This window comes from Rutilus rutilus (genome assembly GCF_951802725.1).
Source record: "Rutilus rutilus genome assembly, chromosome: 15".
Lineage (NCBI taxonomy): Eukaryota > Metazoa > Chordata > Actinopteri > Cypriniformes > Leuciscidae > Rutilus > Rutilus rutilus.
Genome location: NC_140220.1, coordinates 28,365,320 through 28,379,204, shown reverse-complemented (window position 1 = coordinate 28,379,204; position 13,885 = coordinate 28,365,320). Strand labels below are relative to the sequence as shown.

At 37.1% G+C, this 13,885-nt stretch overlaps 1 protein-coding gene across 7 annotated transcripts in view; it reads right to left on the bottom strand.

The window, feature by feature from the left end:
- fryl (furry homolog, like) overlaps window positions 1-13,885 on the bottom strand; it is a 111,023-nt gene that overhangs the window by 46,714 nt on the left and 50,424 nt on the right. For all 7 annotated transcript variants that reach the window (XM_084432845.1, XM_084432840.1, XM_084432841.1 and 4 more), the window contains 8 exons: window positions 9,307-9,521; window positions 6,367-6,420; window positions 3,918-4,057; window positions 3,626-3,722; window positions 3,390-3,469; window positions 2,657-2,737; window positions 1,580-1,748; window positions 112-204 (listed from right to left, as the gene is read on the bottom strand). In XM_084432845.1, coding sequence (XP_084288971.1) covers window positions 112-204; window positions 1,580-1,748; window positions 2,657-2,737; window positions 3,390-3,469; window positions 3,626-3,722; window positions 3,918-4,057; window positions 6,367-6,420; window positions 9,307-9,426 — 834 coding nt within the window. In that variant the 5' untranslated portion in view covers window positions 9,427-9,521. The remainder of the gene's footprint in view (window positions 1-111; window positions 205-1,579; window positions 1,749-2,656; window positions 2,738-3,389; window positions 3,470-3,625; window positions 3,723-3,917; window positions 4,058-6,366; window positions 6,421-9,306; window positions 9,522-13,885) is intronic.

Sequence of the window (13,885 nt, the reverse complement as noted above, 5' to 3'; positions counted from 1 at the left end):
TTTATTCTATGGCAAAATTTTTGTGTGAAATCTAACTCATAGGAATGATTTTTGCACAAGCATGGGTGAAATTATATGACTTGAACAAATGGAGAGCTCTGCATTACTTACAGCAGCAACAGGGATGAGGATCTCAACAAACAGGCCAGCCAGTGCATGTTTGATATCTTTATCCTTCACCTCCAGGAAATACTGAGCACATTCCTGCCTCACCAACACAGACACACACACAAAAAAAACATTTAATCTATTAAATGCTAAACTTTGCACTAAACATTCAAGAGAAACTTGTAAATATACCGTTTTAGTAACTAAAAAGGATGCACTATTAAACCTTTTGTGAGGCCTGCACACTCAAACACGATGGTTGGAGAAATATGAGGTCTACTATAAAAAACAGCATCACTTTACAGCTATTGGCTCAATAAAAATCTCTGGAATATGGTGCTTGTTAAATGCAGCACATATTGAAAGCAGGATTTCACTGCCTATAACTGGCTAATGTAAAGAAATAGCTCCACACAGTCCTGTGAGCAAAGGTAGAGCCAACACACTGAGACTGTAAATAGATTTTATGAGGCATGACTACAGAGAGCGTGCAAATAAAACAAAAATACTATCTGACTGACAATAGAGGAGACGAGACTCAAAATGTATTGACCCCCAAAAGACTGTGATGATGTGGCACTTTTCACAAAACTGGACTAAATTAGGCCTGAAAGTGTATTTTGTATTTGCTTGTTTTTTGGTCAAAATTTGTTTTATATTCAAAATATTCTTTACTGAATATAAATTCAAGAGATTATGTAAAATTTGAGGCTGTTTTAATTGTTTTATTGTTGAAAACGTCATGCCCTCTTTTAAGCTAGATATTAGTTGATCTAACAAATTGAACAGATTTATTTTTTTAAAAATGACTGTGCCTCTAAAATTAAAATCCAGATATATTATTCTCTATTCGTGAGAAGTACCACGTAACAATGAAACATCTCTTGTCCAAAATGAAAGTGTTAGTTTGAAAGTAAATTACTATGTTCTTCTGACCCCATAAGACTTTCATCTTTGAAACGCAAATTAAGATATTTTAATGAAACCTGAGAGAACACTGTCCCTCCATTGAAAGTCAAGTATATTTGAGCTTCTGTTGACTATATTTGATGTGCTCAATGTATTTGTGTAGATCAATGTTTATACGTGAATAAAAACCTGAATGAAACATGTAATCTAACACGGAATCCTGTCTCTTCAGGAGACTTTTAATTAAACCAGTCAATTCATATGAATTTCTTTTACTGTACTTTTCTTTTTTTGTCTTTATGAACTTTTTGAACTGAGTGACAAAAATCTCTTTTTAAATCTTTCTATCACTCCTAAAATATTTTCATTGTGTTTAGAAGATGAACAAAAGTCTTATGGGTTTGCAATGACATGCAAGTGAGTAAATGATTTTTCATTTTTGGGTGAACTAACACTTTAAAAGACCCTTTCAGTGGATAAATCATATAATAACAACCCTCAGCAGCTCATTAAAACACTACAAGAACGTACAGCACATGTCTGTGTTAGTATGTGTCTCGACCTGCATGTACTGGAATGAAGCCTCAAAGTCCTCAACGGGGTACATTTTGACTCTGAAGAACTTCATGCCCATGATGAGGCTGATGATGCTCTGCACCACATGAGGACTTTGCTCTTTCAGCCTCAGTTCCTTCAGCTCTGTGATGAACTTCTTACGCACTGCCTGGAACCTGCGCAGACAGACACACACACACACACACACACAAAAATAGAATTAATCATTCTTATTTCACTAAGGGCTTTAACAAATTCCCTACTCCATCTAGTCAATTCGCACAACCATTGATGAGAATGCAGTGTCAAGTTTCAATCAAGTGCTCAACAAATATGTGTAGCAGCCTTTAACCAAAACTTAACACTCCACATAACAGGTTGAATAAAGTTTAGTCTTATTATTATCTGTGAGTTTAAGATTTAAAGTTTCCCTTAAGAAAAAAAAAAATCCCAGATGCAAAAGCTTGTTATAGCAATGCAAACTGCCTGGATCCAAACAAGCAAGGACAACAGTCAGCGCATCATGCCTTTATCATATTGTGTAAAACGGCCGCTTCAAACACTGTCCTCAGGGCAAAGTGGCACCGCACAGGAAATCATGAACTGAAAGGAAGGTTGAGCAGTATGGTAAATCAATTTCAGGCCCTGACTATTACAGCGCATGGCTAAATTACATTACAGCTTAAACAGACAGTTTCATGTAGCTGTGAGGGAGTCTTAATGTGTGCCGAGGAGAGAATTACAGTAACAGTAAAAGTGTCCAAAGACTGTACAAATCATTGATGGCTCTGTATTCAGCTCAAGGCGAGTTAGAATGAGAGCGGTTTGAGGGCTTTGTTAACTGATGGGAGGTCTGAATGGATGTGCTAGCATCAACTTCATCCTTCTGCTTTACATGGCTTTATACTTCACATCAATTAAAACAGCTTATAGGCCACAAATAAGACTGAACTTATCATGTGAGTGCACATTATTTTCAACATATTTGTCAAGTTTTTGTCAAATTGCTTAGAGAATATTTGAAATGTGCAACAGACCACAGAAGGTATACTGTAAGCTCAGTGTGGTTTTGGGATGGACTCACTTGGATTGGGCGAGGACTCCGATGACCTCAGCGTACAGGTCAGCGATGATGTGCACATTACCAGTGTTGGGGCCTGAGTACCTGTTGAACAAGCCATCACAATCAACATCAGCAACACAAGCCCTTCCACACTGACTTAAGAAAATCTTTATATATATTTCCATTAAGTACAAAAGCATTTGTACACAGTGATTTTTTCATTTTTTTGAAAGAAATTCATACTTTCATTGAGCATGGATGCATTAAATTGATCAAACCTGACATTAAAGATCTTTATAAAGTTACAAAAGATTTCTATTTTAAATAAATTTTTTATTTACTTTTTAACTGTTTTCAACACTGATAATTATAAGAAATGATTCTTGAGCAGCAAATAAGCATATTAAAACAATTACTGAAGGATAGACTAGAGTAATGGCTGCTGAAGTTTCAGCTTTGCCATCACAGGAATCAACAGTATTTTAAAATATATTAAAATTCAAAAAAAAAAAAAAAAAAAAAAAAAAATTATACTATTTGACAATTACTGATCAAATAAAAGCTGAAAAAAATATCCTACTGACCCAAAACTTTTGAAAGGTAGTGTATATACATACAAAATGATTTAGTGCACATGATGCGATGTAACTATAGATAGTTCACTTGTCTGCATCTTGTCATCAAGTTTGCATTTGTCCAGAGTACACCTGTAGAATTTGCATAGAAAAGTGTGTGTTTGTGTATGTGCACTCACCCCTCTTTGTGTTTAAAGTGCTTGAATGCCAGGTTAAGGACTTCTTGTACTAAGGCGTCTGGCACAGGATGAAGGGGAATCTATAGAAAATATTTCATCAACATCAACTCTATGATGTAAGGGTCACTGTTTTACTTCAGGATCCCTGATATACAAGTCTATGCATGTTAATGCCACAACACACCTAACTGACTTCAGAGACACCACACCTAAGCAATGAAACACACAAACCTCACCTGTTTCAAAACTTCCACTGAAACTAAACAAAAAATGAAGTCTATGGCTAAGTCCCTTCGCTCCAGTAGGTAGTCTTTATCCCGATGTTGTTCATCTCTAAAGAGAGGTTAAAAGAGCAGGATTCACAAGTTAGAATAAGAACTAATTATTAACTCCAAATAAAAATCCACAAGAACATCTGCAGCTCTTAAAGCTCTTGCTGAAGAGAAGATAAAAACAGAGACAGCAGAGAAAAGAGAAACCTACAATACTGTATATTTGTTTAAGATGTATAATTGCGTGTCTCCCCACCCTTTGGACTTGGTGCTGGAGCGAGGTCTGTACTCGTACGACTCGTCTTCTGTCCCGCTCTGTCTTCTGTACCAGTCAAACAACGTCCGCAACAGCGAAGGCAAACAGTGTTCTGCTATGGAGCTCATAGAGCTTATTAACTGTAACATACAAACACAATAATACAGCTTAATAACACTATTCACAAAATTGGCCTACTTACTAAATGTTAATGTATCTATTAAAGTCGGCATGAAATGGAAATGCACAAATTGATCTTGTTGTGAATGATTCATCCATGCACACATTTATTATATCAAAATATCATAATTCAATCTTCCAGTGAAACGACAGACTTCTTTCTGGTAATGTATACCGTACTTTTAGTCTGCTTAAACCCGACCCTTTCTTACAATCAGCTGCATTCCACATTCAAATCTGAATCCGTTTCCTTGGATGCATGTCACAATAATAATAAATAAAACTAAAATAATAAATGGCTGTGTGGTTGTTGTGCATGATCCAGCAGTGCATGTTATTCTAAAGAAAATATTTTACAAACTTTCTCCACCTTCAAAATATGTTATTTGCACCACAAAGTTTGATTGCGAAAGCCATTTTATGTCTTTAAAATGTAAAATTACTGTATTTGTCTTTAAAAATCTAAAAAGCAAAATATACTGTTCAGTTGATTTGAGAGAAAAATCTAAACTGAGAACAATATAGAAATGGGTAAAAAGGGACAGAAAGGGGAAGAGAAGGAAGAGAGATGGCAGCACTTTGGAGTGCAGTCTGGTATTGATCTGTCCTATTGTGAGGGCGGGATCGGTGTAGATGATACGTCCAGTGGTTACTCAACCTTTCACTGCAGTAACCCAGCACCAAGCATCATGAGCGCACACACACACACTGAGCTATGGTGTAGAGTAGATGTGTGTGTATGCTGATGAGTGTGTGAGGGATGGTATAGTTCACTGTGGTGTGATTCAGCAGAGCTGATCTCTCTGCAGTCACAACACGTCACTGACTGAACACGCAGTTCCCGAGACTCGGCACAGCCAAATCCAATAATCAAATCAGTGTGTGCGTGCTAGCGATGTGGGAAAAAAAGTGCAGAGTGAGTGAAAAAGTGTGCTTATTAATAAAGCGAGATGTTTGGAGGTAAACTGGGATCTAAAAGTCTGAGACCACCAAATAAAATTTTACATTCTGCTAATTTAATACATTTTTCATTGCATATTTTATCATCATAACAACAATTTGAAATGGTTGAATGAAAAAATCAACATGAATTTTAATAATGTAGTATTTTGTTTGTCTCTCTTGCTGTAATGACAGCAGCACTCGAGCTGCATGAACTCCACACAACTGTATAAAATAGCATTGTATTCATTTAAAAGCAGTGTGGTTATTGTTAACTAAAACTATTAAAAACTACTTTCATTAATTGAAATAAAGCTGAAATAAAATTTGAGTACAACTAACTCAAGTAAAATAAGCTGAAGTATTAAAATTACAAAAACTGAAAAATCTAAAATATTAATAAATACTATAAAAGTATATAAATAGTACTAAAATAACAGTTTAGCAGACGTTTAGCAAATTCCAAATGAAGAAAAATCACAAGCAAATCATCAAACCTGGTGATCATGTTCTCCAGCATGATCTGAGATGATCCAAAGCGCATCTTGGGTTTAAATGGAAGAAAGAACATTTGACCCTCTGTAAAGAGTCACATGCTCACAAATTCACTCATTTCATTAAAGCCCTAAATTAGTGCAGAATCTCGAATTCATCTCATTCAATTTACGTCATAATGTTTCTTTGTTTCAACTGCTTCAAAGTCGTTTGTTTATTTCCAGGTTCAAATTTGATTTTGAATCCCAGACTTTAAGACCCCACTGTATATGCGGTCTGTATCAGGTGAGTGTGAGTGTGACAGGATGATGTATGTGGTTAAGGAGAGTTATGTAACTGCTCTCCTGGCCCTCATGGCACTTGGCAGACACACTCCAACACCCTGAACTGAAATATTCACACACACACACGTACGCACACACTCCCAGCAGCCTGTGCTGATCTACTGCTGCGGATGACACAGCGATTCTGCTCCTGGCAACGTCCAGCGAGAACACACACACACCAAAACTCTGTTCACTCTAAAGTATAGAGACACGCAGACACATATTGCTGTGGTTTTCTGCATACAGAGCACATTCTCACTGGCTCATTCTTTCTCACACACAGGCTAAATGGCACTGACTGGATCCATTGCAGAATGATGTCTCATTTGCTTTGCGTTTTGCTAAACAAAGCACTTTGCTGCAGCTCTGCTGTTAAAAGTTCTGTGCTAATCAGAAATGAGTGATGGAGAGCGAGAGAAAGAGAGAGGAGGACTGAAAAGCCAAGAGGATGAGAGAGAGAGAGATATACTACAAAAACTTGAAATAGGACACACACGGATACTAACCTGATCAAATTGTGCATCTTCTCCTCTTTGCAGCGAGCGGGAAAGGAGCTTCTCCTGAAAGAACATAAAGATACATGCAGTGTAAATGAATGAATGAAAGATTCATCTTTAAACTGTTGAACAAGAAAAAGTAGGGATGCACTGATTTTGAAATTGCAAAAAAGTAAAAGACTAAAAACTAAAATGACGAGTGAATTCATCTGACAACATTATATTGTACAGAAAGAAAAATTTATATTCATTTCGAGATTTGCTAAAGATTACATGTAATAGTGTTATTAACTTATTCGTGATTTTAAAAATTAACCAAGTATGCGTTAGATGACCGCAAAGGTAATCTAAAACATAATTACACAGCATGAGCTTACACATGCTTTGGCCCACTTTATTATCCCCATAACACACGTCTCGTCTCTCTCTAGAACCCGTACTGGCTCTTATGCTCACCAAGGCTGCAATTAATTGATAAAAAATTCTGTAAATATTCAGTAAAATATTGCAAACAAATATTGCAAAATACTATTACAATTTAAAATAACTGTTTTCTACATTAATACATTTTAAAATGCAATTTATTCCTGTGATGGCAAAGCTGAATTTTTCAGTGTCACATGATCCTTCAGAAATCATTTTAATATGCTGATTTAGTGCTCAGGAAAAACGTATTATTATTATTATCTGTTGAACACAGCTGTGCTGCTTAATTATTCTGTGGATTTTTTCCCAGGATTATTAATGAATATGAAGTTCACAAGAACAGCATTTATTTGAAATAGAAATCTTTTATAACATAAATAAATAATTAATTTCTTTACAAAAATCTTATTGACCCCAAACCTTTGAACTGTATTGTATATACATTCATAAAATATAATCTACTTTCATTTTACACCGTACAAGTGATTTAGCCATTTTCAGAGCAGAAGTACTGCAAAGAGCAGGTCATCATAACAGTTGAGTGAAGGAGTAAAATAGTTCTTCAATCGTGGATGCCTTTGTGTTACTAAAGTGAATTAATACACCAATGTGAGCCATTTACATGAGGAATTGCCCCAATTTTAAAGGGGACATATCATGAAAATCTGACTTTTTCCGTGTTTAAGTGCTATAATCGGGTCCGCGGTGTATCTACCAACCCAGAAAACGTGAAAAGTGACAATCCAGTAACTTTGTTTTGGTAAGCCCTTCTCTGCAAGCATGTCAAAAAATAAACCGATCAGATTTCGTTCCCCATCTGACGTAGAAAGGGGATCTTATCATAATATTACCTCCCCTTAATCTGCATGTTTCCACCCACGGCGCTGCAATTTGGTTTTCGCAAGCGATAACAGCGTAACCAGTTCTAATGCAATGGTAAAAGTTCGAGCAAAGCATGCAAACTGTTCTGTTGTTGCGGCACAGACCAGCACAGAACACTATTTGACCAACAAATGTCACAGCTGTCTTATAAAGACCTCAGGGAATTGTGTCAACTTGTGTAAAAGTTAAACATAACATGCAAGTCGATCAGATGAATCAATGTAACTCCACAACAACTACACAAATGTATCCACTAACCATTCAGAAACGTCCAGGTGCAGTCTAAAAGTTGAGACCTCTTCCTGAGTCTCTCCATAAGGCTGCACTCCGCTACTGGTTATTTCTTAAATTTGACTGAGATTTGCGTGTTTTGTTATTGCCGGAGTATCCGAAGTTCATGTAAAGGCTCTTCTGAATGGGGGCGGGGAGTAGCAGCTCATTTGCATTTAAAGGGACACACACAAAAATGGTGCATTTTTGCCAACACCCAAAAAGGGTCAAATTTGACAAGCTATAATAAATGATCTGGGGGGTATTTTGAGCTGAAATTTCACAGACACATTCTGGGGACACCATAGATGTATATTACATCTTGTTAAAGGGGGCATAATATGTCACCTTTAAGACTTGAATTTCAGGCCCTGAGAAAATGAATCTCTCCAGTTCTGTAAAATGACAATGACTGCTGGTTACTCACACGAAGACACTTTGAATGCTCTGTTATCTGGTTTACATTTGAACCAACACTTTATTTTGAGGGAAGTTCACAGACAGAGACCTGATTTATAAAGCAGCTCCTCTCTGCAGCTGCTAGATGCAGTCATTACCAGTTTAAACTCTTGCTGAGTAAACTGAGAGAGCTCAATCTACCACTGAGTAAACACACAATGAGAGAGAGGAGCGAACACAGAGAGGAAGCGTTTAAGGACAAGTCTGGAGAGAAACAGAGTGTGTGAGTGTGTGTGTGTTTCAGCACAGGGGGCCCTGAGAAGAATCCAACATAACAGCATTCCAAGAATCCAAACCTCTGCTTCTGTTTCTGGGAATATATGAGGACATATGTGTGTTCTGTTAAGCCACAAGTTTGAAAATGCACACAACAACCTCTCTTTTTCCACTAAACCAACAGGCTCAAGCTCATGTTCAAACAACTGAATTTTCACTCAATCCCGAGTTTATACTGTGCCATATCAAGACCCTACACTACCTTTCAAAGTAGTTTGGGGGTGCTAAGATTTTAAATTTCAAGTTTTTTTATGCTCACCAAGGCAGCATTTATTTAAATAAATAAATATATATTTTACTTTGTAACATTATAAATGTCTATACTGTCACTTGATCAATGTAATGCATCCTTGTTGAATAAAAGAATACATTTCTTTAAAAAAAGTGAAATTCAATTCATTTAAATGCAATACAACTCATTTAAATTACCAGAGCTATATTACCAAAGCTCAAAAGTAAGGATTTTATTTTTGCTGGCCTCGATTTGAACTTACCCTGCTAACATTTTTACTGGACCCAACACTAAAACATGATACATTTTTATTTTTATTTTTAGTACGGCATGATTTTAATTTTGCCAGAACATTTTTTATTAAATATTCAGTTTTCTGTAATAAATTTGTGGGCAGTACTGACCAGAGGTTCAGCCATGACCACCTCGATCTTCTTCTCGGCGAGCACAGCGAACTCTGCGAAAAGGCTCTTGATGACAAACTCCCCGGGCTTGAGCTCGGGGTCGATGGTGATGCTGGACATGGTGGCGAGGTGGATGCTACGCTTCTCCCAGCTGGGCGGGGCCGAGGGGGATGCTCCTCGCCTACTCACACTGCTGTTGCTTACAGGGACAGAGGCTGTCAGGAAAGAGAGACAGATATGTAGCATTACCAAGCATTCTGAATGCATAATTCAGTAGGTGTTCAAGCAGAAATTGGCATTGGCAAATATGAAGAGAAATTGTAATTAAAAGACAAAGCAGTCATGGTGCACCAAATACAGATTTTTTGACAGCTTCCCCATTAAAATGAATTGTTAACTATTGCAACCAGGAACCGAAGAAGATTGCACCTGTGGATTTGCATCACACATTTTTTCAATCCAGCCGTGAATGCAGAAAGACTGGAAAAAAACTGTGTGCGTGTATGTCACATGTCAAGCCCGCTCAGGAAATCCCTGCCCTCACTTCCCACAGGTTGCTGGAGAAACCACGATGAGGTGAGAGAAGTCCAAACAATAATAGGAGGATGAATTAAAAAAAAAAAAAAATCACTGTGAAACTTAATGAGTTTTTCAGAGGAGAACACGGGGTCACGCCTAGCAACCCCCACATCTCAATAATAAAACACAAACATTCACACACTCAGGGGATGAAAGAGGGACACACGCACATTCGCACAACTCTGTCCCCAGAGCTGTTTGTTTGTCTATGTACAAACACTCACTCTTTGTTTCCTCTTTAGCAACACCTCCCCATCCCTATGATGTCACACTGCCAGCTTTCATTGGCCGGTGGCATAACAGGGTCCTCAAGTCCACATCTGATTGGCCAACGGCAGGCACTCTAACATTGTTTGTACTTTTCCACTCAGTGATGCAGAAAGGATGAGCAAAAGAAGCGAGGAAGAAAAATGCAAGTCTCTCTCAGTTCATCTTTCTCTTCATTCCTCTGGTAGATACGCCAGATAGTTTGTGACACACTGGGCTGAATTGCTGACCCCATAGCACACATTTGTACCTCAGAGTGAGGCAGAGAGTCACATGGAATAGTTTAGCACAGAGGGGCCATTAATGCAGAGTCTGTTTGTTGTTTGCAGGACATTCTGATACTCTGAGCTACACAAGACATGATTCCCTAACTGCATGTGAACTCACACAGCTGGGCACTGAGTGCTTTAGCACTCACACTCGCTGCAAATACTGCCTGAACCACCATTCGGACGAGATTAGTTTCTAAATGACCTTTGAGTCACACTTTCTGAATGCAGCGTAAGAGCTGCAGATGACAAGGTTATTTTAACAACAGGAACACAGTGAGCAGAAAAATAGAAACATATGCTAAAACGAGAATGCAGCAAATACAATTATTTATACCTGTCATACAGATCATTCCGACCATTTAACTAAATCAGGTTTGAGACAAGTTCAAATGTGGCACCTTTGACGCCTTGTATTTTTCCATACATTTAGCATTATTAATCAGCATATTAAGAGCATTTCATAATAAACAATGCTCAAATTTGGAAAATTATTTAGAGATGGGAAGGGAAGACAACAACAACAACTTACTGGTTAACTTTGTTTTGTCCTCATGAGAGTTTTGATTATTAGATTGTACATTGTTTGTATTTAGTAGTTTATTACTTTGTGCAAAATATAAAAATGGTCCATACTTTTCTTAAGAGGTAAACCCTGCACCCCCAATATGTTTTCTCAGTCCCACTCCTAATGCCTTCTATGTGCCATACAAAAAGGTGTCTAAATAAATATATTCTTATATTCATGTCCAGTTGGGAGAAATATTTACTTTTTTGGTAAGTATTGGTAAAATTCTTAGACATCACTTCTTTGGCTCTCTGGGCCCAAGATTCTCATCTTTGATGGCTATTTTGAGCGTTTAGGATTTTTTTTTCCTTTTACAAAGTACTATGGCTGCCCCAATGGAAATGTATAACTGTTCCAAAAAAGTCTTGTCCGGACCTCTGTTGGGAAGGAAATACAGAGACCGGACCTCTTGGAACTTTACTTGAATAGAATACCCCTGGTCTATTCAATAAATTAATTATTATGATTGATTTTCGGCTCAACTGATTCTTTAAAGAAGAAAAAGACGACTCAGAAGTATTTTCAGATCATTGAATTTAAATTATATTACAATAATAACATGTAATATAATTTGTGATAGATTTGGTCTTTAAAAAAATTATTGTATTATTTCAGACCAATTAATTTGATATATTTTTTGTAAATATACGAAATATTTAGTATAATTTAATAATAACGCTAATACATTTTGGAGAAAAAAAAAGTCATAAGAGTGATTTGCTCAAGATCAAAATCAAGTCGACTAAATACTTTAGATCAAAGCTATCTTGAAAAAGCACATTCACCTCAGTTAATATATTTTGTTGTTTTCACAATTAAAATAAATTTCACAATTAATTTCCTTTTTTAAAAGATCGGACTCTTCAACGTTTTGGTTTCATTAGCCTAAATTAGTAGGTAACTTGCACCAAAAGTATCTGGGAGTTGTATGTCTACAGAACACATTTACCTAAGCTACACAGGGAAAACTAGTCCCATGCAAATATGGCTTTAACTCTTTCCCCAATAGTGTTTTTGAAAAAAGTTGCCAGCCACTGCCAAAATCTTTGATAATTTTCACACAATCATTCATGGCCCCCAGAATATTTTGTTGGAACACACCCTCTGCTTTTAAACAACAACAACAACAACAAAAATATTCTAGCTTCATGCATTCTTTTTTTTATCAACACTTCTTATTGTGGGCAAGTTAAAAAGCAACATTTTGAGCAAAAAGCTGAGAAAAACACCTTTTTGTCAAAGACTCAGAACGATGATAAAAACATAGATGGAGTAAATCGAGTCCATCAACACCCCTAATGCTTGCACAGTCCTATAACCAATCCTGGGTCAACATGTCATTTAGTAATGTTAGGCAGTTTTGATTTATATGCTTTTTAATGTTGATGATTGCGTTATTTTACATATGCATCTGCTTACATATCCTATCGCTTGTTTCTGGAGGGAGTTCCACGGTGGGCAAGTGATGTAACCTGTGTTGCAGCTAAACACCAGTGACAACGGCAACACCGACAATCACAGCAAGCCTAATGGCGGGGAAAGAGTTAATTGTGTAAGTGAGATACAAACACAGTCACACACACACACACAGTGATGAATATGATTTCCAGGAGAGTCATGTGGATGCGGTCTGTCTAAGAGAGAGTACGCCGATCACACACGGAGATCAAATAACCTGAATGACATCATCATCTGCATTATACTCAGCTAGTTAAAGCCCAGCACAGACAGAAGCTATCACTGGTTTCACTCACTCACTGCAGTGAGTGACTGTGTGCTTGATGCAGTTCAGGTATCAAAGACTGGGCTCGGGAATGAAAAGTTGAATGAAGTAACTGCACACCACACACAGAGTCAAGTCAAGGCACCTTCATTTATATAGCGCTTTTTACAATACAGATTGTTTCAAAGCAGCTTTACAGTGATAATAGGAAATTAATGCAGCAAAGATTGTTTTGGCTGTACATCAGCTCTAGAAGAAAGTCATTGCCCAGTTTAAGTACATTTTTGATTGATTCATTTCCGTTGTAAAAATCATTTGTTATTTTCTTAGGGGTCGCTTACACGAAACCATTTACACACAGAAATATTGCTGTACAATTATTTTTGCTCCAAATTGTGAAGATAAAAGTTATATGATATTATATGATATGATATGTATACAGTATTCTGCACTCCACTAGGGCTGTAATCTCCCAGTCGATTAGTCGATACGTTCTGGCTCGACCAAAATTCTGATTGGTCGATTTTTTTGCCGCGTTCATTTCATCAGTTTTGCCGCGTTCATTTCATCAGGTGGAAAGCACTAATTGCTAATGGGGGTGTTTTCAGAGCACCCCTGTTTCACAGGTAACAGTCTATCTTCAGAACACCCCCCTTGTTTTCACTTCTTTTGGATTAGCCCAACTCACTGGAGAAGAGAGACAGATTGAAGAAAGTAGGCTACTAGAAGGTTTGCTGAATATTATTTATTTAATTGTGAGAGCGTTTAATTCATAGTCAGTCCTCTTCTACCATGTTAACAAAGACATCGGTGTCAGAGCCGACAGATTCGTGTCAGACTCATTTCAGTGCAAAATAATGTTCAAAAAAGATTTAATATACTGCAAATAGCCTACTTGTTTTTTATGTTTATTTATAATTAATTTAGGCGGACAACAAGGCTACCAAAGTACTGCGCACAGTGCGCAGCTAATTCATTTAACGTTTTTTTTTTTTTCCTAACGTCATTTTAGTCGATTTTTAGTCGAAAATTTCAGGATTTCATTCGACCAAGATTTTCTTTGGTTGATTACAGCCCTACACTCCACACAACCAACTTAATCTAAAGCACAAGAAACAAGTATGCAAATACAGGAAAACGAATGCTTGTCCAATGCATTGCGCTGTACATAAT